At 38.0% G+C, this 26,487-nt stretch overlaps 1 protein-coding gene across 2 annotated transcripts in view; it reads left to right on the top strand.

Annotated features, from left to right (window-relative positions):
• ndufv3 (NADH:ubiquinone oxidoreductase subunit V3) overlaps window positions 1-10,403 on the top strand; it is a 37,612-nt gene extending 27,209 nt beyond the window's left edge. For both annotated transcript variants that reach the window (XM_061286446.1, XM_061286445.1), the window contains exon 5: window positions 8,605-10,403. In XM_061286446.1, the coding sequence (XP_061142430.1) occupies window positions 8,605-8,771 (167 nt within the window). In that variant the 3' untranslated portion in view covers window positions 8,772-10,403. The remainder of the gene's footprint in view (window positions 1-8,604) is intronic.
• The last annotated feature ends 16,084 nt before the right edge of the window (window positions 10,404-26,487 follow it).

The raw sequence follows: 26,487 nt of genomic DNA, 5'->3' as shown, positions 1-26,487 counted from the left end.
TCACATGTGATTTCAATTGAATATGGGAAGAAGAAAGATTTGCAAATCCTTGTACTGTACGTATTTTTCGGACTAAAATTCACTCCAGAATATAGGTCGCATTAGCCATGAAGTCAAAGTCAAAGTCTGCTTTATTGTCAACATCTTCACATGCCGAGACACACAAAGAGATCGAAATTACGTTTTCCCTATCCCACGGTGACAAGACATATTACACGATAGACATACAAGTAAACGACGCAATATAAAAAACAAGAAGGCACAAACAATAAATAATAAGAGTAACAATAAATAATAAATAAATAGATAACACAACGAATAAAAGCCAGTGTGCATACAGACAGTAAAAGTACAGGACGCTACGCAGAACGGGGCAGCGAGTTCAGGATCCTGACAGCCTGGAGTATGAAGCTGTTTGAGAGTCTGGTGGTGCGGGAGCGCAGGCTTCTGTACCTCTTCCCAGAGGGCAGAAGTTCAAACAAAGAGTGAGCGGGGTGACTCAATGCACAATAACATGAAAAAAAACATACAAGTCGCTCCGGAGTATAAGTCGCATTTTGGGGGAAATTTATTTGACAAAATCCAACACCAAGAAGAGACTTGGGTGGGGGGGCGAATTTTTTCACAAATTTTCAACATTCCAAAAAAATTAATAAATAAAAGGTGGAACTGCGATGTAGCAAGGGATTATTGCAATTTGAATTTCAAGTGACGTCAACGTCGCCGCGCGGCAGTTATTTACATAAAGGACAAAGATTCGATCACGGGATGACGAAGGGCCCCACGGACTGCCGGCATCATTAGCGGCTTTGTTTGTAAGTGACACGGAGGACGAAGAGTTTGAAGGATTTACCGTATTTTTCGGACTAAAAGTCATATGAAAACACAACATGAAATGAAGTTGTAATGAATGTTGATTATGTACGTACCTGCCAAAATAAACAAATCAAATGAAAAAAAAAAATCAACATTAATGCAACATTCCTATTATGAGCGCTACTATAACTGCTGCGGGTCAATGAGTGCCGAATGAGAATCAATGCTGTTTGTATTTTTTGGCAGTGGCTAATGCTCAATGCTATATTGGTCAAACAAGATTATCCAACATGTTTTGCTTGGTCACAGCAGCTTTTGCAAGCTCACTGCTTTTAAGTCAAAGGCAGTCAATTTGGCTCTTAACAAAAGAAATGGAGCGGCTGAATCTGTTGTAGAGGTTCCCTCCGGCCACTAGAGGGCACTGGGCTATTGTTGATGAAGTCTTGTTGAGTCACCCTTTTAAGTATTTTTTTCCGGGTCATGTCTTCTCCGGAGCTTTACATGTAGCTCGTATCGCATTGCCAACTTTACCCCTGTAACTGGTCCCATTATTAGGTGTGTCTTGCTAGTGTTCCCTGCACGTTAAGTTTATTATGATCATCGCTGAGATTCATACATGTCTGTATGTTTGCGGAGCTTCATCTCTGTCAATAAACGTTACGTTAATAAAAGGTATGCGTCCCCACAGAACCATCTCTTTCCGGACAATCTTCTTTGTATATATTCTCTTACTAATGGTAATTAAACATTAAAACACCTGCGGCTTATAGTCCGGTGCGGTTTATATAGGAATAAAACAAGATTTTCCTCCAATTTTAGCTGGTGCGGTTTATAATCAGGTGCGGCTTAAAGTCCGAAAAATATCTTAAAAATAAAAACCACTTGTTTCACTAAGTGAATACAACAGAAAAACTGAAAATAGCCATATTGGTTCTCTGCAAATAATTTGTTTTTCCAAAAATCCATCCATTTTACTGTTAAAAAGCTTTTCCAATATTTTTGAGAGTTGTGGCAATATTGAGATAGGTCTGTAGTTTGTAAAGTTGTGTTTGCTCCCATTTTTATAAAGCGGAATGACCTTAGCAATTTTCATCTCCTTTGGGAATGTACGAGTTAGAAATGACAAATTACAGATGTACACAAGTGGTTTTGAAATCCCTTCAATAATGTGGTTAACTAACGTCATATCAATGTCATTGCACTCGGTAGATGCTTTATTTTTTGCATTGCTTTACAATGTTAATGATTTCATTTTCCTCAACTGCCTGCAAAAACATTGAGTGAGGATTCCTTTCTATTAGTTTATCTCTGTTGTCTACATTTGCCGCTGGATTCAGTATGTTTTTTGCTATTTCAGGCCCAACATTTACAAAAAAATGATTAAAACTGTTTGCCACCTCTTCCATATTATAATTTTCAATATTATTTATAACAAAATATCTAGGTAAATTGTGTTGTACGGTACTTTCTCTAATAATGTTAAGTAGAGTCCATAGCCCCTTAATAATATTTGTATTATCGTCTGATTTATTTTTATATTCTTTTAAGCTAAATCTTAAAATATTAGTTAATTTATTGTTATATCTTTTATATTTATCTTTTTATTGAATCTATTTTTCCCATTACAAATAATGGAAACAATTTTAATCCGTTCCAGGACTAAAAAAAACCCCGCCCTTAAGCATTTTTTCATTCGTGCATTTTTGTTCGATTGCGCAACTGCACCGCACTGCCAACCGCGCAACTGCACCGCGCTGGTCGCATTATTGTGACAGAGCCGTCGATGAAATTTCGAAAAATACTTTTAAAGTCCTGATGTATTTTCCAAAATTGAAGTGGACCTCAGTGCGCTGGGAGCTTAATTTGGTCTGATCGCACAACCGCAGCGTGCCGGGCGCTCACTGTTGCATTGCTTTGAGTGTCTTTGTGTTTTAGGATGGTTTTACTGCTCCCACTTGCTGTCTTTGGAGGCATGATTAGGGGTTAATACAATCCTTAAAGTAACAATAAAAACAATAACAACAAAGAGAGTCAGTCGGCATCCGGGCCGCGCGGTCGGGTTTTGTCACGTCCTTGTTGCGAGGTTCGACCTCCGAATTTTGGTTCAACAACCGAAGCAAAAAAGTCTCGAATTTTTCTTTCTAATTCCGATTTGTTTGAAAACCAGGATGTTCGAAAACCGAGGTTTGACTGTATATATATATTTTTTCTGTGCGGCTTGGCGGCCCGGTACCAAGTGGACCGGGGGTTGAGGACCCCTGTTTTAGAGTACTAATTGTTTCGTCTGTCCTAATTCTTTGTTGTTTATACTCCCCTGTTTCAATTTTGAAATAATTGTCATATACTGTGAATACTGAAAGGTCGTCAGTAATATCAGTAATTAATAACCCACTTGTTGTCCTGTTTTCTATCATATTCGTGAATATGTTATCTGTGAGAGTAGCACTGATGTTCCTCTACTGGGTGTAGTGATTGTAGGAAAGAGACTAAGAGCTATGCATTAAATTTAAAAAATCATCAATATTTTGTTGCTTGTTTGGATTTAATATATCAATGTTGTAATCCCTACAAATAAAGATATTTTGTTGCCTTTTTGTATTATCACACTTTCTATCCATTCTGTGAACTTGTCAATGCTATAACCAGGAGCTTTATAGACACAGCTTGTAATATATTTTTTCTTTTCAACACAAATCTGTATTGTGAGACAAGAAGGTTGTCCACCACCTGTGTCATAGGCTCTACAATCTTGAAATTCATGTAAAAATATAGATTGCAACTCGTCCCCCGCCTTAACTCTGTTATGTATGAATTCATAGCCTTCCATCTCAAAATGCATTCCCTTCTCAGTCGTAATCCTGGTCTCAGAAACAGTAATTATATCAAATGGTTGTTTGAATGTGTTTAAATAATCCCTAATGCTACTGAAATTTGTATATAGACTTCGGCTATTGAAATCGATAATAGATAGCTTATCCTTTGTTAAACTGTTCCTATTAGGGGTGTAAATCGCGAGTTTTGTCACGATACGATATAATATCGATACAAAGAACTACGATACGATATTTGCGTCTTCACATGCGTCTTCACATGCCGAGACATACAAAGAGATCGAAATTATGTTTTCTCTATCCCACGGTGACAAGACATATTACACGATAGACCTACAAGTAAACGACGCAATATAAAAAACAAGAAGGCACAAACAATAAATAAGAGTAATAATAAATAATAAATAAACAGATAACACAACAAATAAGAGCCAGTGTGCATACAGACAGTAAAAGTACAGGAAGCTACGCAGAACGGGGAAGCAAGTTCAGGATCCTAACAGCCTGGAGTATGAAGCTGTTTGAGAGTCTGGTGGTACGGGAGCGCAGGCTTCTGTACCTCTTCCCAGAGGGCAGAAGCTCGAACAAAGAGTGAGCGGGGTGACTCACATCACTCACAATCGTGGTCGCCTTGCGGGTGAGATGGGAGGTGTAAATGTCCTTCAAGGAGGGGAGCGAAGCACCAATAATCTTACCAGCCGTGTTGACTATGCGCTGCAGGGCCTTCAAGTTGTAGTCAGTGCAGCCGCCACCTCAAACAGCAATACAGCTGGAGAGGACGCCCTCAATGGTGCCGCGGTAAAAAGTAGTCATGACGGCCGGAGGAGCGCTCGTTCGCCTGAGTTTCCGCAGGAAGTACAGGCGGCGCTGGGCTTTCTTTGCCAGTGATGAGGTGTTGGTGGACCAGGAGAGATCCTCACTGATGTGCACCCCTAGGAACTTGGCGCTGCTCACTCTCTCCACCACAGCACCGTCGATGGTCAGCGGCAGGTGTTGGGTGTGACCCTTCCGGAAGTCCACAACAATCCCCTTGGTCTTGTCGACGTTCAGCAGGAGGTTGTTGTCCCTGCACCACGTGGTCAGAAGGTCAACCTCCAGCCTGTATTGAGTCTCGTCTCCCTTGGTGATGAGACCCACCAGAGTCGTGTCGGCAGCAAACTTCACTATACGGTTGTCGCTGTAGGTTGCAGTGCAGTCATGCGTCAGGAGGGTGAAGAGCAGCGGACTGAGCACGCAGCCTTGGGGGGCTCCCGTGCTCAGCGTGATGCTGGCGGAGATCATGTCGCCAACATGTACTACCTGTGGCCTCTGACAGAGGAAGTCCAGTAGCCAGTTGCAGAGGTAGGTACTGAGGCCCAGCGTGTCAAGTTTGCTGATGAGGCGTTGTGGCACAATGGTTTCGAAGGCAGAACTGAAAACCACAAACAGCAATCTCACATACGAGTCCCTTCTCTCCAGGTGGGTGAGGGCCGAGTGGAGGGCAGAGCAGATGGCATTCTCAGAGGACCGTTTGGCTCGGTACGCAAACTGGAAGGGGTCAATGGTGGGGGGGAGAACGGATCGGATGTGCTCCATCACAAGCCGCTCAAAGCACTTCATGATGATGGGCGTAAGTGCCACGGGGCGGTAGTCATTGAAGCAGGACGGAGCGGGTTTCTTTGGCACAGGTACGATGGTGGCAGCTTTGAAACACGACGGGACGATGGCCTGCTGCAGGGAAGTGTTAAAGATGTCTGTGAAGACATATGTCAGCTCACCAGCGCAGTCCTTCAGCGCTCGACCCGGGATGTTGTCAGGGCCCGCCGCCTTACGGATGTTGATAGCGGCAAGCGCCCTCCTTACGCTGTCGGCGGAGAGGCACAGGGGCAGCTCGTGTGAAGGGGGAGTGGCCTTCAGCGGGCAAGTGCTGTTCTGAGCGTCAAAGCGAGCAAAGAAGCGGTTGAGGTCATTGAGCAGACGGACGTCGCCTTCACAGCTCTGCGGCGCGGGCTTGTAATCCGTGATGGTCTGAATGCCCTGCCAAAGGCTCCGTGCGTCCCTGCTGTCCTTGAAGTGGGCGGTAATTTTGCACGAGAAAGCCCTCTTTGCATCTTTGATGCCCCGGGACAGGTCAGCCCTCGCAGTCCTCAAGCCAGCCTCATCCCCCGCTCTAAGGGCTTTGTCCCTGGCCCTCAGCAACCTGAAGACAGCACCTGTCAGCCATGGCTTCCGGTTAGCCCGAGTGACGATGGATTTTGAGAGAGTCACATCATCAAAGCACTTCCTGATGTAGGAGGAAACATAGTCAGTATACTCCTCAATGTCTGTCCGATCGTCGCAAGTGGCAGCCCTCCTAAACATGTCCCAGTCAGTAGAGCCAAAGCAGTCACGCAGTGCATCAGAGGCACCCTCAGGCCACACCCGTACCTGCTTGCGAACTGGCCTGGACGTTCTCACCATTTGTCTGTATGCGGGCAAAAGCATAACAGTGATATGGTCAGAAAGTCCAAGATGGGGGAGGGGGGCGGCTTTGAAAGCTCCTTTATGCGAAGAGTAGACCAGGTCCAGGAAGCTGTCGGCACGCGTAGGAAAATTAACATGCTGGTGAAGCCTCGGAAAAACAGACTTCAGGTTAGCATGATTAAAATCCCCAGCGAAGATGGTGAAACCGTCAGGGTGCGCTGTCTCTTGTTCACTGACAGCCTGGTACAGGTCACTAAGAGCCGCGATCCTGTCGCCTTCGATGTTGGAAGGCGGGATGTAAACCGCGACTAGCAGAATCGCGGTAAATTCCCTTGGCAGGTAAAAAGGACGGCACTTAATGATCCCAAACGCCACTACAGAGTCCCGGCACCATTCGTCACGGATGTAGACGCATATTCCACCTCCACGAGATTTCCCCCCCTTGTACAATGGCCTGGTCCGCCTGAAAGCACGCTAGCCGCTCCAGATGTACGGCAGAGTCCGGAATGTTGACAGTCAACCAAGTCTCAGTGAACACGAGCACACAGCAGTCCCGCACTGCCCGGTTTGTAGATCGCAGCAAGCAAATGTAATCCATTTTGTTGTCCAGCCATCGCACATTCGCCAGAAGAATGGAAGGCACGGCCGGGCGAGCAGGGTTGGCCGCCAGCCTGGCCCGGACGCCCCCGCGTTTGCCCCTCTTCAGCCTCCTCGCACACCGCTTTCGACGCTTCCCAACCGGGGGAGGAATAGGAGACGAGCCTGGCGACGCTTCAGGACATAGCAGTCCGAGCTCCTTTAATGTTCCCGCATCAAAGTCCAGAACTCGACAAAACTCGCTTTGGCCGATGTCAAGCAGAACCTGCCTGCCGTACTTGTAGCACGACTCAGTACGACAAGACGAACAAAAAGAACTGCCGGACAAACAGTCATTAGACGGACAAAACACCGTTTGGGCGGGACAGAGAGAGGTCGCTGCGTATGCATGCGCCGCCATCTTGAAAAACGATGTTTTCTGGACTATAACGCGCACCTAAAAACCTAAAATCTTCTCAAAAGCCGACAGTGCGCCTTATATATGGACTAAATTCCTAAATTCAAACTGGCCCGACGCATTGTGTCATGAAATCAAGCATAAGTGGCCTGCTGAAGACTATGAATCATGAATCAAAAAGACTATGGATCATTATTTTGTGATTATAAAGTCATTTGTTGCATCTGAAGTTGTAATAAAAAAGATAAAATGGAGAATGATTTGATCTGGATTAGAAATCTGACATGATGCATTGAAGGTGCGCCTTATAGTCCGGTGCGCCTTATAGTCCGGAAAATACGGTATTCCTTTTGTTTGCAGAAATGCAGCTACTTGTTGCTCGTCTGAACTTGCATCTTGCTCACAGCCATCGCTGCCTGCCGTCACTGCCCTTGCATAAGATATTGGTTTAATTGCTATTCCAGTGATGACAATGTCATTTATTCTTGTTTATTGCTCAAGGTCTGCAACCCAACTTTCCCGGTGGGCAAGCCGCTTGTCCTTCTCAGCATTGAGCATCTTTAGTCAAAGTCAAAAGTCAAAGTCAGCTTTATTGTCAATCTCTTCACATGTCAAGACACACAAAAAAACGAAATTACGTTTTCTCTATCCCACGGTGATGAGACATATTACACGATAGACATACAAGTAAACGACACAATATAAAAACAAGAAGGCACAAACAATAAATAATAAAAATGATGAATAAATAATAAATAAACAGATAACACAATAAATAAGAGGAACAAACCGGATCTTTACCTCTTCCACCAGTGCAAATATGGTTTTCTGGTGCATCCTCACAGCAGAAACGTCTTCCGAAAGAAAGTCACGGGACGTTTTTATGTCCTCGACCTCCTCTGTGGACAACGTCAGGTTTTTTTTTGGCCCCATATTGCTCACGTTGGTCCGAGCGATCTCTGACAGCGCAATCTGCTGTTCCCCGGTAGATCAGCAGTTAGCTGTCATCTAGCAAACTCGCCGGTTCACGATCTGCTTAGATCGGTTAAATTTGCTTGTATTTTCTTTCTTTCTTGGAATCCTTGGTTTTGTTAATTCCTCTCCAGGTTCGTTTCTATCACTCTTGAAAGCCTTGGTGGAGTTGGACAAGTTGGAACCAAGGTTTAATAATCACTGGCAAAAATACGACAACACAAATCCTCGCTTCAACACAGCGGAACAAAGTAGCAAAATAAACAGCGCAGGAATGGCTCGTCTGTGGCAATAAAGTAACAACATAAACTGCACAGGAATGGACCGTCTATGGCAAGAAATTAGCAGCAAAAACTGGAAAAAGGATCACGACTTGCTGCTGTTTGGAGGCGTTAGCTGCGAGGCGTTAGTAGCTGCGAAGCGTTAGCTGCCAATAATACTAATAATATGATATAATATTATATATAATATTATAGGAATATTATCAGGACAAGATACGTTATGCAAATGTACTCAAATTAATTTTATGCACTTTGCTTTCTTCTACAGAACCTGCAAAAATGGTACCTAAGCCTGAGGATGCTTTTGACAACAGCAAATATCAAAATTACCAACACCACAGCTACACCCCTTATACTTTTGCAGACATGGATTTAGAGATGGCAAAGTATCGTCTCCCTCAGCCTACCTCTGGAAGACCCTCACCCCAACACTAGAAGACTGGGCCGCTGGATGCATGTGTGTGTGTGTGTGCGCGCACGCTCGCGTATTTGCATACGTCAAAGTCTGCTTTATTGTCAATCTCCTCACATGCCAAGACACACAAAGAAATCGAAAGTACGTTCCCACTATCCCAAGACATGACATAGTACACAACCTACATACAAGCAAACAACACAAAATAAAAACAAGAAGGCACAAACAATGAATAATAAGAGTGATGAATAAGTATGTGCGTAGGTACGTACGCACGCACGCACACATATATGTACATATATATGAACACGCACGTATATACAGGGTCCGTTTTTTTTATTTTCGAAAAGTACATATGCCATTTTGTTTCATTTCATTTTCGTTAATAATGTTAATAATTTCGTCAATGTTATTTTGTTTTGTATCAGTTGCTAATATGAATTGGACCGGTGAGCATCGCGCTTTCATTGTGAAAACCTTTATTGTAACAAATCTGTTACTGCAACACAACAAACGTTCTGTTTGCGCTTCAGGCTTGGTAGACATAATCCCGTACCTGCTCGAAACACGGTCTTGTTATGGGTTACTAACTTCAGAGCCAGTGGATCAGCAATGAAACGAAAATCAACCAGCAGACCTCGCACCGCCAGAACTTTAGACAATGTGGCACCGGTAAGACAAAAATAACATCATTCGAAAACGAAACAAAAATAAAATGCAACGAAACAAAATAAAGTAGCATTATATGTACTTTTCGAAAATAAAAAAAACATTTTTGTTTAATTTATTTGTATATTATTAAACCTACAAATGTGTCAGATCATTTTGCCGGACCCTGTACATGTACAAACCGGATTCGGTTGAAGTTGAAGCTAATTCTCTTAGCTTCTCTATTTTCTCATGCAGTTGTGGACATAGTGGTGAACCTCGCCCCATCCTTCCTTGTGAATGACTGAACATGTTTGGGGATGCTCCTTTTATACCCAATCACCTGTTCCCAATTAGCCTGATCACATGTGGGATGTTCCAAATAGGTGTTTTATGAGCTTTTCTCAGATTTCTCAGTATTTTTTTGCCACCTTTCCCAACTTCTACTGGACGTGTTGCAGCCATGAAATTTTAAGTTAATTATTATTTGGCAAAAAACAATTAAGTTTATCAATTTGAACATTAAATATGTTGTCTTTGTAGTGTATTCAATATATGGGTTGAGAAGGATTTTCGAATCATATGTTGTTTTTATTTACATTTTACACAATTTCCCAACATCAACCGAATCTGGTTTATATGTATGTGTGTGCTTGCGTGCGCGTGGGTGCGTGCGTGTGTGTGGTGTGTGTGAACACGCAGTGTGAACTCTCGCTATGATGCGGTTCACCTTTCACGGTCTCGTTGTTTCACGGATGTTTTTGGGGGGTGTCAATGTATCATGGTTTTATTCATTTACAGTAATCCCTTGTTTATTGCAAGAGATGCGTTACAGAAACATCCGCGAAATACAAACGATATATTTACTTACGTATTTATACACTATATTAAGGCCTCCCCCATGCTTTTACACAATAAAAAAACTTTCCCATTCCCTTAATAACATTGCCACACAGCTTTGTGCATGTTGTGTACCTTTACAGTCAATAAAAGAACAAACATAATATTGTCACGCCTCACAGGTTGCTATTTTTGCTTAATTTTGCATTTTAAAAGTTAATTGTGACAAGCATTTAGCGCGCTTCTATCACAGATCATATATATTCTGCATTTTACATTGTAAAAATTACATTTAATCAATCTAACAAATGATTAGAAGGAAGGGAACGGTTTGGGGGCTGCAAGGGGATTGTAATAAAGGTATAAATTGCCTAACGAAAATACCTAAAAAATATAATAGTCAATCTCAACTTCACGGATTTTGCCTATCATGGGTTGTTATTGGAACGTCCGCCCCGCGAAACATGAGGGTTCCCTCCACACGATATGTACACCGTTTTTTTCCTTGTATAATGCGCAAAATTTAACAAATTTATTGTCCTAAAATCTGGGGTGCGCATTAGTATACATGGGTACAAAAAATTTAATTTTTTTTTTTTTTTAATTAAGTCATGGTACAACAAAACCAACAACAGGACTGACCGACAAAGACGTGGAACAAAAAGACAGGGTGACGTTACCAAAGACAGGAACAGAAACCAAACAGACATCATGACATCATCCGACGGTGAGCGAGGGGCAAACATGACTTAAATACAAAATACGTTACATTGATTGAGATGACACAGGAAGAGAGGGGCGACGCGAACAGAAACTATGGCAACCTAGACACATTGCAAAACCGGGGACGAGACATGACAAATCTCCCTCGAAATAAAACTTGAAATCACCTTTCTTCTTGTTTGTTGTCAATCGCGCATTGCATTCAGCCATCCTGCCCAACACACGTAGTCAGTAAAATTCATAATTGAAGACACATCGTTTGATGCGATGGTGCAATCCTTGATGGTGTGTTATTGTCAAATATTGTTTGTTTTTTAATCTCCATCGCGGACCGGACGTCACACGGAGGCAGTATGACTGCGCATGCGCACTATGGATCCGATGCGCAGAACGGATGCGCAAGACACGTCAGCTATATAAAGAGCGAGAGTTGTTTTCTTCCTCTTAGTTTCAATTCACAGTTTCAATCAGCAAATAACAAAATGCGTATTCAAACACGCTCCATACGACCGCAATGCTCTCGTATCAGACGCTTGCTCGATCACCTGCTCGTTTGCTGTCACAATGTACCCTACACAAATCCGAAACATTTGTTGCGGCTCCGACTCACGACGAGGGGCAAGTTTTGGTTTCCATGGGTGTTTTTATTCCTTTTCAACGTCTCTCCCATACAGAGCCGCCTTTTTCACGTCCGCACGCCTTTTTCACATGTGCGCACTGAGCGCGGTGGTGCCTTTACGGGCAGTCGGAGAAATCAATGCCAACAAAAAAAATTACATCCAGCCTAGTTAAGACCATATCAAAGACTATAAAAATGGGACCCATTGCCTCCCTGCGTGTGTGTCGATCATTGGTACTTAAAAAAAATAATAATAATAATAATTTAAAAAATTCGGGTGCGTATTATACATGGGTACAGGCTTTTTTCCAGCATCAACATGCCATTTTTAGGGTGCGTATTATACATGGGGGTGCATTATACACGGAAAAAAACTGTAATTTTAATGGGATACAAAACTAATTTTGCTATTTTCAGTAGTCTTTTTTATTTTATTTTGCTGGAATTAATTTATTACTTTCATTTCATTTTCATGCACAATTACTACCTTTAAAAAAAAGCTTTCTTTTGCTACTTGCTGTCAACTGAAAATGGCGTCACGTGTGCTCAGGGCTCAGGTAATAACCAAACACGGCTCAAGTTACATTTGCAAACTGAGCCGTGATTGTCAAACTGTGTTTATAATGGTATTAATTGTGCATGAAAAGTAACTACCGTTTTTTCCATGTATAATACGCCCCCATGTATAATACGCACCCTAGAAATGGCATGTCAATGTTGGGGAAAAAGCCTGTACCCATGTATAATACGCACCCAAATTTTGACTCCTACTTAAGTCCTCCGTAAACGTAAAATTATTTCAGAAAAAAGATCATCTTTGGGAACAACCGGATGCTGCCGGTCAGTATCACTCCGCATGCAGTAGCAAACTCGATAGCGAAGAAATATGTGAGACTCTCAATGGGATCACAAATATATGAGTGATCTTCCAGTTATTTAGCACAATTATTTATTATTATAATAATAATAATATAATAATTATTTATTTATTATTCACAATTGTCATTGTGATCTTTCTGATGATTTCTTAACTAGGCTGGATGTATTTTTTTGTTCGCATTGATTTCTCCGACTGCCCATAAAGGCACCACCGTGATCAGTTAGGTGAAAATGAAAAGAGAGGAAAGTGACGTGCAGACATGTGTAAAAGGCGGCTCTGTATGGGAGAAAAGTTGAAGAGGAATAAAAACACCCTTGGAAACCAAAACTTGTCCCTCGTCGTGACTCGGAGCTGCAACAAATGTTTCGGATTTGTGTAGGGTACAGCAAGTGTCTGATACGAGAGCATTGTGTTCGTATGGACCGTGTTTGAAGTGAACAGCAGAGAAGAAAGGAACAAGGCAAAGTGTTGTGAAATAAAATATTACCTGTAATACGCATTTTGTTATTTGCTGATTGAAATTGATAATTAAACTGTGAATTGAAACTAATAGGAAGAAAACTGAACTCTCGCTCTTTATATAGCTGACGTGTCTTGCGCATCCGTTCTGCGCATACTGTAATGGCGGCCTCCATATGATATATGGGGTCTGCGATGTAAATTAAAAAACAAACAATATTTGACAATAACACACCATCAAGGATTGCATCATCGCATCAAACGATGTGTCGTCAATTATGAATTTTACTGACTAAGTGTGTTGGACAGGATGGCTGAATGCGATGCGCGATTGACGTGTCTTGCGCATCCGTTCTGCGCATACTGTAATGCCAGCCTCCATATGACATATGGGGTCTGCGATGGAGATTAAAAAACAAACAATATTTGACAATAACACACCAAGGATTGCACCATCGCATCAAACGATGTGTCGTCAATTATGAATTTTACTGACTGTGTTGGGCAGGATGGCTGAATGCGATGCGCGATTGACAACAAATGAAGAAAGGTTATTTCAAGGTTTTTTTCGAGGGAGATTTTCTTCAAAAATTGTTGTACCCATGCATAATGCGCACCCTGGATTTTAGGACAGTAAATTAGTTAAATTTTGCGTATTATTCATGGAAAAAAAACGGTAGGTCATAAAATTCATGAGACAAAATGTTAAAGTTTTGCTGCCGAAAAAGGCAAAATAACTTTAGTATCCCTTTAAGCTTGAAGAATTAACAAACAGAAAACTAAAATACCCTATTAACATTTGTCTTTAATATAAAGTCACATGCATTTAAAAAAATCTGTTTCTTTGTTTTTTTTGATTTGCTGTTACTTTGCGACAAAAACTTGTCCCAATGAAGAAAAATGTCCCTTACATATGACTGGAAAGAATTTAGATCACCCTAGTTTCTGCAGTTTAATGTTCATTTTAAAAGCATTGTACAACTAATGGTACATGTGTTTGGACCAATATAACATTGAAAACAAAAACAGTCTGAGAGTTGAGTTTGAAATGATCGAAACATGTTCCAAAGGTTTTTTTGGTAATGGCCAAAATCATTAGGTTTTTACATAAATATCTTGGCATTGTAGGCTACTGTCAAAAATTGTGCCTTTAGGCATTTCATATTTTCTTTTGTGGCGGTCACTTGATGTTCTTTTAGTGGTGCCAAAGAATAAAATGAACAAGAATCTGATGAAAACATGGTGGTCTCGTTCCATTTTTTTTCTCAATTGTTTTCTGAAAGCATGGCTCGTACTCCCAGAACTATAGACACAAATGAAACTAGAATTTTGCAATTTCTGGAGAAATTGCGTGTGAAGGCGAAATGTATGAATAACTTTTTCGGGGAATGCTGCCGAACGATGTTGAAACGTGTTGAATTACTTGAGAAATGTAGAATTTTTTGGGAATTTGTGGTGAATTTCAAAATTGAAACTTTGGAATATTTGGTAAGTGGGAAGTTGTGGAATAGGTAGGCAAAAGATGAACAGTTGAAAGTTGGAATGGGTTGAATCGGTTGAAAAATGTAGAAATGAGAAGGGAAAAAGGAATTGGGACTGAATTTCAAAATAAAAGATGTGAAGTATTTGGGAAGTTGTGGAATAGGTAGAAAAATGATGAACAGTTGAAAGTTGGAATGGGTTGAATCGGTTGAAAAATGTAGAAATAAGGGAAAAAGGAATTGGGTGTGAATTTCAAAATAAAAGATGTGACGTTTTTGGGAAGTTGTGGAATAGGTAGAAAAATGATGAACAGTTGCAAGTTGGAATGGGTTGAATCGGTTGAAAAATGTAGAAATTAGAGTAGAAAAATGAAATTTTAGAGAATTTTGGTTGAATTTCAAAATAAAAGATGTGAAGTTTTTGGTAAGTGGGAAGTTGTGGAATAGGTAGGCAAAAGATGAACAGTTGAAAGTTGGAACGAGTTGAATCGGTGGAAAAATGTAGAAGTTAGAAGTGAAAAACGAAATTTTATGAAATTTTGCAAAATTCTATGCAAAATTTAAAAGTGAAAACGTGAAAATTTTGAATTTGGGAAGTTTGGGAATGTCCCCAATGTGATTTGAATGTGTTGAATTATGTGAATTTCAAACTGGAACAACGTAAATGTGAAATGTTGAATCTGCTATTAAGAATGAATGGGGCAAAAATCGCCATAAATTTGTGAATTATGCGAAAACGGAAGATTTTTGGAACGAGAAAAATGTGAGCACACTTGCCATGAATATTTGGAATAAGTGACAAGTGGAATGGAGTGAATAGGTTGAAGTATGTGGAAGTAGTTAAGCGTCAAAAAAGTGAGCGGAAGTTGAATAATAATAATAATAAAGGACAGGAATAACAATAGTGTGAAGGTCTTCACCTTCACACTAACTAGAATTTGCAATTCCTGAAGGAATTGCGTGTGAAGGTGAAGAAGTTGAATAAATATTTAAGGAATGTTGAAGAATGATGTTGAAACGAGTTGAATCGGTTGAAAAATGTAGAAATGAGAAGGGAAAAAGGAATTGGGTGTGAATTTCAAAATAAAAGATGTGAAGTTTTTGGGAAGTTGTGGAATAGGTAGAAAAATGATGAACAGTTGAAAGTTGGAATGGGTTGAATCGGTTGAAAAATGTAGAAATGAGAAGGGAAAAAGGAATTGGGTGTGAATTTCAAAATAAAAGATCTGAAGTTTTTGGTAAGTGGGAAGTTGTGGAATAGGTAGAAGAATGATGAACAGTTGAAAGTTGGAATGGGTTGAATCGGTAGAAAAATGTAGAAATGAGAAGGGAAAAAGGAATTGGGTGTGAATTTCAAAATAAAAGATGTGAAGTTTTTGGTAAGTGGGAAGTTGTGGAATAGGTAGAAAAAGGATGAACAGTTGAAAGTTGGAATGGGTTGAATCGGTTGAAAAATGTAGAAATGAGAAGGGAAAAAGGAATTGGGTGTGAATTTCAAAATAAAAGATGTGAAGTTTTTGGGAAGTGGGAAGTTGTGGAATAGGTAGGCAAAAGACAAACAGTTGAAAGTTGGAATGGGATGAATCGGTTGAAAAATGTAGAAATGAGAAGGGAAAAAGGAATTGGGTGTGAATTTCAAAATAAAAGATGTGAGGTTTTTGGGAAGTGGGAAGTTGTGGAATAGGTAGAAAAATGATGAAGAGTTGAAAGTTGGAATGGGTTGAATCGGTTGAAAAATGTAGAAATGAGAAGGGAAAAAGGAATTGGGTGTGAATTTCAAAATAAAAGAAGTGAAGTTTTTGGTAAGTTGGAAGTTCTTGAATAGGTAGAAAAATGATGAACAGTTGAAAGTTGGAATGGGTTGAATCGGTTGAAAAATGTAGAAATTAGAGTAGAAAAAAGGAAATTTTAGAGAATTTTGGTTGAATTTCAAAATAAAAGATGTGAAGTTTTTGGTAAGTGGGAAGTTGTGGAATAGGTAGAGAAAAGATGAACAGTTGAAAGTTGGAATGGGTTGAATCGGTTGAAAAATGTAGAAATGAGAAGGGAAAAGGGAAAAAGGAATTGGGTGTGAATTTCAAAATAAAAGATGAAAACGTGAAAATGTTGAATTTGGCAAGTTTGGGAATGTCCCCAATGTGATTTGAATGTGTTGAATGATGTGAATTTCAAACTGGAAGAACGTAAATGTGAAATGTTGAATCTGCCATTAAGAATGAATGGGGCAAAATTCGCCGTAAATTTGGGAATTTTGCGAAAACGGAAAATTTTTGGAAGGAAAAAAATCTAAGCAGTGTTGCCATGAATATTTGGAATAAGTGAAAAGTGGAATGGAGTGAATCGGTTGAAGTATGTGGAAGTAGTTAAGCGCCGAAAAAGTGAGCGGAATAAGTTGAATAATAACTAGAATTTGCAATTCCTGAAGGAATTGCGTGTGAAGGTGAAGAAGTTGAATAAATATTTAAGGAATGTTGCAGAATGATGTTGAAACGAGTTGAATCGGTTGAAAAATGTATAAATGAGAAGGGAAAAGGAACTGGGTGTGAATTTCAAAATAAAAGATGTGAAGTTTTTGGTAAGTTGTGGAATAGGAAAAAAACTGATGAACAGTTGAAAGTTGGAATGGGTTGAATCGGTTGAAAAATGTAGAAATGAGAAGGGAAAAAGGAAATGGGTGTGAATTTCAAAATAAAAGACGTGAAGTTTTTGGTAAGTGGGAAGTTGTGGAATAGGTAGAAAAAGTGATGAACAGTTGAAAGTTGGAATGGGTTGAATCGGTTGAAAAATGTAGAAATGAGAAGGGAAAAAGGAAGTGGGTGTGAATTTCAAAATAAAAGATGTGAAGTTTTTGGTAAGTGGGAAGTTGTGGAATAGGTAGAAAAATGATGAACAGTTGAAAGTTGGAATGGGTTGAATCGGTTGAAAAATGTAGAAATGAGAAGGAAAAAAGGAATTGGGAGTGAATTTCAAAATAAAAGATGTGAAGTTTTTGGTAAGTGGGAAGTTGTGGAATAGGTAGAAAAATGATGAACAGTTGAAATTTGGAATGGGTTGAATTGGTTGAAAAATGTAGAAATGGGAAGGGAAAAAAGAATTGGGAGTGAATTTCAAAATAAAAGATGTGAAGTATTTGGTAAGTTGTGGAATAGGTAGAAAAATGATGAACAGTTGAAAGTTGGAATGGGTTGAATCGGTTGAAAAATGTAGAAATGAGAAGGGAAAAAGGAATTGGGCGTGAATTTCAAAATAAAAGATGTGAATTTTTTGGTAAGTGGGAAGTTGTGGAATAAGTAGCAAAATGATGAACAGTTGAAAGTTGGAATGGGTTGAATCGGTTGAAAAATGTAGAAATGAGAAGGGAAAAAGGAATTGGGTGGGAATTTCAAAATAAAAGATGTGAAATTTTTGGTAAGTGAGAAGTTGTGGAATAGGTAGAAAAATGATGAACAGTTTAAAGTTGGAATGGGTTGAATCGGTTGAAAAATGTAGAAATGGGAAGGGAAAAAGGAATTGGGAGTGAATTTCAAAATAAAAGATGTGAAGTATTTGGTAAGTTGTGGAATAGGTAGAAAAATGATGAACAGTTGAAAGTTGGAATGGGTTGAATCGGTTGAAAAATGTAGAAATGAGAAGGGAAAAAGTAATTGGGTGTGAATTTCAAAATAAAAGAAGTGAAGTTTTTGGTAAGTGGGAAGTTGTTGAATAGGTAGAAAAATGATGAACAGTTGAAAGTTGGAATGGGTTGAATCGGTTGAAAAATGTAGAAATTAGAGTAGAAAAAAGGAAATTTTAGAGAATTTTGGTTGAATTTCAAAATAAAAGATGTGAAGTTTTTGGTAAGTGGGAAGTTGTGGAATAAGTAGAGAAAAGATGAACAGTTGAAAGTTGGAATGGGTTGAATCGGTTGAAAAATGTAGAAATGAGAAGGGAAAAGGGAAAAAGGAATTGGGTGTGAATTTCAAAATAAAAGATGAAAACGTGAAAATGTTGAATTTGGCAAGTTTGGGAATGTGCCCAATGTGATTTGAATGTGTTGAATGATGTGAATTTCAAACTGGAACAACGTAAATGTGAAATGTTGAATCTGCCATTAAGAATGAATGGGGCAAAATTCGCCGTAAATTTGTGAATTTTGCGAAAACGGAAAATTTTTGGAAGGAAAAAAAAGTGAGCAGACGTGCCATGAATATTTGGAATAAGTGAAAAGTGGAATGGAGTGAATAGGTTGAAGTATGTGGAAGTAGTTAAGCGTCAAAAAAGTGAGCGGAAGTTGAATAATAATAATAATAATAATAAAGGACAGGAATAACAATAGTGTGAAGGTCTTCACCTTCACACTAATAATAATAAAGGACAGGAATAACAATAGTGTGAAGGTCTTCACCTTCACACTAACTAGAATTTGCAATTCCTGAAGGAATTGCGTGTGAAGGTGAAGAAGTTGAATAAATATTGAAGGAATGTTGCAGAATGACGTTGAAACGAGTTGAATCGGTTGAAAAATGTGGAAATGAGAAAGGAAAAAGGAAATGGGTGTGAATTTCAAAATAAAAGATGTGAAGTTTTTGTTAAGTTGTGGAATAGGTAAAGAAATGATGAACAGTTGAAAGTTGGAATGGGTTGAATCGGTCGAAAAATGTAGAAATGAGAAGGGAAAAAGAAATTGGGCGTGAATTTCAAAATAAAAGATGTGAATTTTTTGGTAAGTGGGAAGTTGGGGAATAGGTAGAAAAATGATGAACAGTTGAAAGTTGGAATGGGTTGAATCGGTTGAAAAATGTAGAAATGAGAAGGGAAAAAGGAATTGTGCGTGAATTTCAAAATAAAAGATGTGAATTTTTTGGTAAGTGGGAAGTTGTGGAATAGGTAGAAAAATGATGAACAGTTGAAATTTGGAATGGGTTGAATCGGTTGAAAAATGTAGAAATGAGAAGGGAAAAGGGAATTGGGCGTGAATTTCAAAATAAAAGATGTGAATTTTTTGGTAAGTGGGAAGTTGTGGAATAGGTAGAAAAATGATAAACAGTTGAAAGTTGGAATGGGTTGAATCGGTTGAAAAATGTAGAAATGAGAAGGGAAAAAGGAATTGGGCGTGAATTTCAAAATAAAAGATGTGAATTTTTTGGTAAGTGGGAAGTTGTGGAATAGGTAGAAAAATGATGAACAGTTGAAAGTTGGAATGGGTTGAATCGGTTGAAAAATGTAGAAATGAGAAGGGAAAAGGGAAAAAGGAATTGGGTGTGAATTTCAAAATAAAAGATGAAAACGTGAAAATGTTGAATTTGGCAAGTTTGGGAATGTCCCCAATGTGATTTGAATGTGTTGAATTATGTGAATTTCAAACTGGAACAACGTAAATGTGAAATGTTTAATCTCCCATTAAGAATGAATGGGGCAAAATTCGCCATAAATTTGTGAATTTTGTGAAAACGGAAAATTTTTGGAAGGAACAAAATCTAAGCAGTGTTGCCATGAATATTTGGAATAAGTGAAAAGTGGAATGGAGTGAATCGGTTGAAGTATGTGGAAGTAGTTAAGCACCGAAAAAGTGGGCAGAATAAGTATAATAATAATAATAATAATAATAATAATAATAATAAAGGACAGGAATAACAATAGTGTGAAGGTCTTCACCTTCACACTAACTAGAATTTGCAATTCCTGAAGGAATTGCGTGTGAAGGTGAAGAAGTTGAATAAATATTTAAGGAATGTTCCTGAATGATGTTGAAACGAGTTGAATCGGTGGAAAAATGTAGAAATGAGAAGTGAAAAAGGAAGTGGGTGTGAATTTCAAAATAAAAGATGTGAAGTTTTTGGTAAGTTGTGGAATAGGTAGAAAAATGATGAACAGTTGAAAGTTGGAATGGGTTGAATCGGTTGAAAAATGTAGAAATGAGAAGGGAAAAATGAATTGGGTGTGAATTTCAAAATAAAAGACGTGAAGTTTTTGGTAAGTGGGAAGTTGTGGAATAGGTAGAAAAATGACAGTTGAAAGTTGGAATGGGTTGAATCGGTTGAAAAATGTAGAAATGAGAAGGGAAAAGGAAATTGTGTGAATTTCAAAATAAAAGAAGTGAAGTTTTTGGTAAGTGGGAAGTTGTTGAATAGGTAGAAAAATGATGAACAGTTGAAAGTTGGAATGGGTTGAATCGGTTGAAAAATGTAGAAATGAGAAGGGAAAAAGGAAATATTGGTGAATTGGGTGTGAATTTCAAAATAAAAGATGTGAAGTTTTTGGTAAGTTGTGGAATAGGAAAAAAAATGATGAACAGTTGAAAGTTGGAATGGGTTGAATGGGTTGAAAAATGTAGAAATGAGAACGGAAAAAGGAAATGGGTGTGAATTTCAAAATAAAAGACGTGAAATTTTTGGTAAGTGGGAAGTTGTGGAATAGGTAGAAAAATGATGAACAGCTGAAAGTTGGAATGGGTTGAATCGGTTGAAAAATGTAGAAATGAGAAGGGAAAAAGGAATTGGGTGTGAATTTCAAAATAAAAGATGTGAAGTTTTTGGTAAGTGGGAAGTTGTGGAATAGGTAGAAGAATGATGAACAGTTGAAAGTTGGAATGGGTTGAATCGGTTGAAAAATGTAGAAATGAGAAGGGAAAAAGGAATTGGGTGTGAATTTCAAAATAAAAGATGTGAAGTTTTTGGGAAGTGGGAAGTTGTGGAATAGGTAGAAAAATGATGAACAGTTGAAAGTTGGAATGGGTTGAATCCGTTGAAAAATGTAGAAATTAGAGTAGAAAAACGAAATTTGAGAGAATTTTGGTTGAATTTCAAAATAAAAGATGTGAAGTTTTTGGTAAGTGGGAAGTTGTGGAAAAGGTAGAGAAAAGATGAACAGTTGAAAGTTGGAATGGGTTGAATCGGTTGAAAAATGTAGAAATGAGAAGGGAAAAGGGAAAAAGGAATTGGGTGTGAATTTCAAAATAAAAGATGAAAACGTGAAAATGTTGAATTAGGCAAGTTTGGGAATGTCCCCAATGTGATTTGAATGTGTTGAATGATGTGAATTTCAAACTGGAACAACGTTAATGTGAAATGTTGAATCTGCCATTAAGAATGAATGGGGCGAAATTCGCCATAAATTTGTGAATTTTGCAAAAACGGAAAATTTTTGGAAGGAAAAAAATCTAAGCAGTGTTGCCATGAATATTTGGAATAAGTGAAAAGTGGAATGGAGTGAATCGGTTGAAGTATGTGGAAGTAGTTAAGCGCCGAAAAAGTGAGCGGAATAAGTTGAATAATAATAATAACTAGAATTTGCAATTCCTGAAGGAATTGCGTGTGAAGGTGAAGAAGTTGAATAAATATTTAAGGAATGTTGCAGAATGATGTTGAAACGAGTTGAATGGGTTGAAAAATGTAGAAATGAGAAGGGAAAAAGGAATTGGGTGTGAATTTCAAAATAAAAGATGTGAAGTTTTTGGTAAGTTGTGGAATAGGTAGAAAAATGATGAACAGTTGAAAGTTGGAATGGGTTGAATCGGTTGAAAAATGTAGAAATGAGAAGGGAAAAAGGAATTGGGAGTGAATTTCAAAATAAAAGATGTGAAGTTTTTGGTAAGTGGGAAGTTGTGGAATAGGTAGAAAAATGATGAACAGTTGAAAGATGGAATGGGTTGAATCGGTTGAAAAATGTAGAAATGAGAAGGGAAAAAGGAACTGGGTGTGAATTTCAAAATAAAAGATGTGAAGTTTTTGTTAAGTTGTGGAATAGGTAACGAAATGATGAACAGTTGAAAGTTGGAATGGGTTGAATCGGTTGAAAAATGTAGAAATTAGAGTAGAAAAAAGGAAATTTTAGAGAATTTTGGTTGAATTTCAAAATAAAAGATGTGAAGTTTTTGGTAAGTGGGAAGTTGTGGAATAAGTAGAGAAAAGATGAACAGTTGAAAGTTGGAATGGGTTGAATCGGTTGAAAAATGTAGAAATGAGAAGGGAAAAGGGAAAAAGGAATTGGGTGTGAATTTCAAAATAAAAGATGAAAACGTGAAAATGTTGAATTTGGCAAGTTTGGGAATGTGCCCAATGTGATTTGAATGTGTTGAATGATGTGAATTTCAAACTGGAACAACGTAAATGTGAAATGTTGAATCTGCCATTAAGAATGAATGGGGCAAAATTCGCCGTAAATTTGTGAATTTTGCGAAAACGGAAAATTTTTGGAAGGAAAAAAAAGTGAGCAGACGTGCCATGAATATTTGGAATAAGTGAAAAGTGGAATGGAGTGAATAGGTTGAAGTATGTGGAAGTAGTTAAGCGTCAAAAAAGTGAGCGGAAGTTGAATAATAATAATAACTAGAATTTGCAATTCCTGAAGGAATTGCGTGTGAAGGTGAAGAAGTTGAATAAATATTTAAGGAATGCTGCAGAATGATGTTGAAACGAGTTGAATCGGTTGAAAAATGTAGAAATGAGAAGAAAAAAGGAACTGGGTGTGAATTTCAAAATAAAAGATGTGAAGTTTTTGGTAAGTTGTGGAATAGGAAAAAAAAAGATGAACAGTTGAAAGTTGGAATGGGTCGAATCGGTTGAAAAATGTAGAAATGAGAAGGGAAAAAGGAAATGGGTGTGAATTTCAAAATAAAAGACGCGAAGTTTTTGGTAAGTGGGAAGTTGTGGAATAGGTAGAAAAATGATGAACAGTTGAAAGTTGGAATGGGTTGAATCGGTTGAAAAATGTAGAAATGAGAAAGGAAAAGGGAATATTGTGAATTTCAAAATAAAAGATGTGAAGTTTTTGGGAAGTTGTGGAATAGGTAGAAAAGTGATGAACAGTTGAAAGTTGGAATGGGTTGAATCGGTTGAAAAATGTGGAAATTAGAGTAGAAAAACGAAATTTTAGAGAATTTTGGTTGAATTTCAAAATAAAAGATGTGAAGTTTTTGGTAAGTGGGAAGTTGTGGAATAGGTAGGCAAAAGATGAACAGTTGAAAGTTGGAATGGGTTGAATCGGTTGAAAAATGTAGAAATGAGAAGGGAAAAGGGAAAAAGGAATTGGGTGTGAATTTCAAAATAAAAGATGAAAACGTGAAAATGTTGAATTAGGCAAGTTTGGGAATGTCCCCAATGTGATTTGAATGTGTTGAATGATGTGAATTTCAAACTGGAACAACGTTAATGTGAAATGTTGAATCTGCCATTAAGAATGAATGGGGCGAAATTCGCCATAAATTTGTGAATTTTGCGAAAACGGAAAAAATTTGGAACGTGAAAAATGTGAGCAGACGTGTCATGAATATTTGGAATAAGTGAAAAGTGGAATGGAGTGAATCGGTTGAAGTATGTGGAAGTAGTTAAGCGTCAAAAAAGTGAGCGGAAGTTGAATAATAATAATAATAATAATAAAGGACAGGAATAACAATAGTGTGAAGGTCTTCACCTTCACACTAACTAGAATTTGCAATTCCTGAAGGAATTGCGTGTGAAGGTGAAGAAGTTGAATAAATATTTAAGGAATGTTGCAGAATGACGTTGAAACGAGTTGAATCGGTTGAAAAATGTGGAAATGAGAAAGGAAAAAGGAAATGGGTGTGAATTTCAAAATAAAAGATGTGAAGTTTTTGTTAAGTTGTGGAATAGGTAAAGAAATGATGAACAGTTGAAAGTTGGAATGGGTTGAATCGGTCGAAAAATGTAGAAATGAGAAGGGAAAAAGGAATTGGGCGTGAATTTCAAAATAAAAGATGTGAATTTTTTGGTAAGTGGGAAGTTGGGGAATAGGTAGAAAAATGATGAACAGTTGAAAGTTGGAATGGGTTGAATCGGTTGAAAAATGTAGAAATGAGAAGGGAAAAAGGAATTGTGCGTGAATTTCAAAATAAAAGATGTGAATTTTTTGGTAAGTGGGAAGTTGTGGAATAGGTAGAAAAATGATGAACAGTTGAAATTTGGAATGGGTTGAATCGGTTGAAAAATGTAGAAATGAGAAGGGAAAAGGGAATTGGGCGTGAATTTCAAAATAAAAGATGTGAATTTTTTGGTAAGTGGGAAGTTGTGGAATAGGTAGAAAAATGATGAACAGTTGAAAGTTGGAATGGGTTGAATCGGTTGAAAAATGTAGAAATGAGAAGGGAAAAGGGAAAAAGGAATTGGGTGTGAATTTCAAAATAAAAGATGAAAACGTGAAAATGTTGAATTTGGCAAGTTTGGGAATGTCCCCAATGTGATTTGAATGTGTTGAATTATGTGAATTTGAAACTGGAACAACGTAAATGTGAAATGTTGAATCTCCCATTAAGAATGAATGGGGCAAAATTCGCCATAAATTTGTGAATTTTGTGAAAACGGAAAATTTTTGGAAGGAACAAAATCTAAGCAGTGTTGCCATGAATATTTGGAATAAGTGAAAAGTGGAATGGAGTGAATCGGTTGAAGTATGTGGAAGTAGTTAAGCGCCGAAAAAGTGGGCAGAATAAGTAGAATAATAATAATAATAATAATAATAATAAAGGACAGGAATAACAATAGTGTGAAGGTCTTCACCTTCACATTAACTAGAATTTGCAATTCCTGAAGGAATTGCGTGTGAAGGTGAAGAAGTTGAATAAATATTGAAGGAATGTTGCAGAATGATGTTGAAACGAGTTGAATCGGTTGAAAACTGTAGTAATGAGAAGGGAAAAAGGAATTGGGTGTGAATTTCAAAATAAAAGATGTGAAATTTTTGGTAAGTTGTGGAATAGGTAGAAAAAAGATGAATAGTTGAAAGTTGAAATGGGTTGAATGGGTTGAAAAATGTAGAAATGAGAAGGGAAAAAGGAATTGGGTGTGAATTTCAAAATAAAAGATGTGAAGTTTTTGGTAAGTGGGAAGTTGTGGAATAGGTAGAAAAATGATGAACAGTTGAAAGTTGGAATGGGTTGAATGGGTTGAAAAATGTAGAAATGAGAAGGGAAAAGGGAATTGGGTGTGAATTTCAAAATAAAAGATGTGAAGTTTTTGGTAAGTGGGAAGTTGTGGAATAGGTAGAAAAATGATGAACAGTTGAAAGTTGGAATGGGTTGAATCGGTTGAAAAATGTAGAAATGAGAAGGGAAAAGGGAATTGGGTGTGAATTTCAAAATAAAAGATGTGAAGTTTTTGGTAAGTTGTGGAATAGGTAGAAAAAAGATGAACAGTTGAAAGTTGGAATGGGTTGAATCGGTTAAAAAATGTAGAAATTAGAAGGGAAAAAGGAATTGGGTGTGAATTTCAAAATAAAAGAAGTGAAGTTTTTGGTAAGTGGGAAGTTGTTGAATAGGTAGAAAAATGATGAACAGTTGAAAGTTGGAAAGGGTTGAATCGGTTGAAAAATGTAGAAATTAGAGTAGAAAAAAGGAAATTTTAGAGAATTTTGGTTGAATTTCAAAATAAAAGATGTGAAGTTTTTGGTAAGTGGGAAGTTGTGGAATAAGTAGAGAAAAGATGAACAGTTGAAAGTTGGAATGGGTTGAATCGGTTGAAAAATGTAGAAATGAGAAGGGAAAAGGGAAAAAGGAATTGGGTGTGAATTTCAAAATAAAAGATGAAAACGTGAAAATGTTGAATTTGGCAAGTTTGGGAATGTGCCCAATGTGATTTAAATGTGTTGAATGATGTGAATTTCAAACTGGAACAACGTAAATGTGAAATGTTGAATCTGCCATTAAGAATGAATGGGGCAAAATTCGCCGTAAATTTGTGAATTTTGCGAAAACGGAACATTTTTGGAAGGAAAAAAAAGTGAGCAGACGTGCCATGAATATTTGGAATAAGTGAAAAGTGGAATGGAGTGAATAGGTTGAAGTATGTGGAAGTAGTTAAGCGTCAAAAAAGTGAGCGGAAGTTGAATAATAATAATAACTAGAATTGCAATTTCGGAAGAAATTGCGTGTGAAGGCGAAGGCAGATGTTAATTTAGAAACGTTAAGCGTTAAAAATGATGAGCGGGAAGAATGAAAAGGGAAAGAAATAATTGTGAAATAAATGGGAAAATGTTACAAATACATGTTACAAAAAGGTACAAATGATAAGCGTTAAAAATGAAATGTTACAAATGTTACAAAAAAGGTACAAATGATAAGCGTTGAAAATGATAAGGGGAAGGATAAAGAGTAA

This window comes from Syngnathus typhle, linkage group LG9 (genome assembly GCF_033458585.1).
Source record: "Syngnathus typhle isolate RoL2023-S1 ecotype Sweden linkage group LG9, RoL_Styp_1.0, whole genome shotgun sequence".
NCBI classification, from domain to species: Eukaryota; Metazoa; Chordata; class Actinopteri; order Syngnathiformes; family Syngnathidae; genus Syngnathus; species Syngnathus typhle.
The sequence above is the reverse complement of the archived record's forward strand: the minus strand, read 5'-3'. Positions and strand labels throughout refer to the sequence as shown.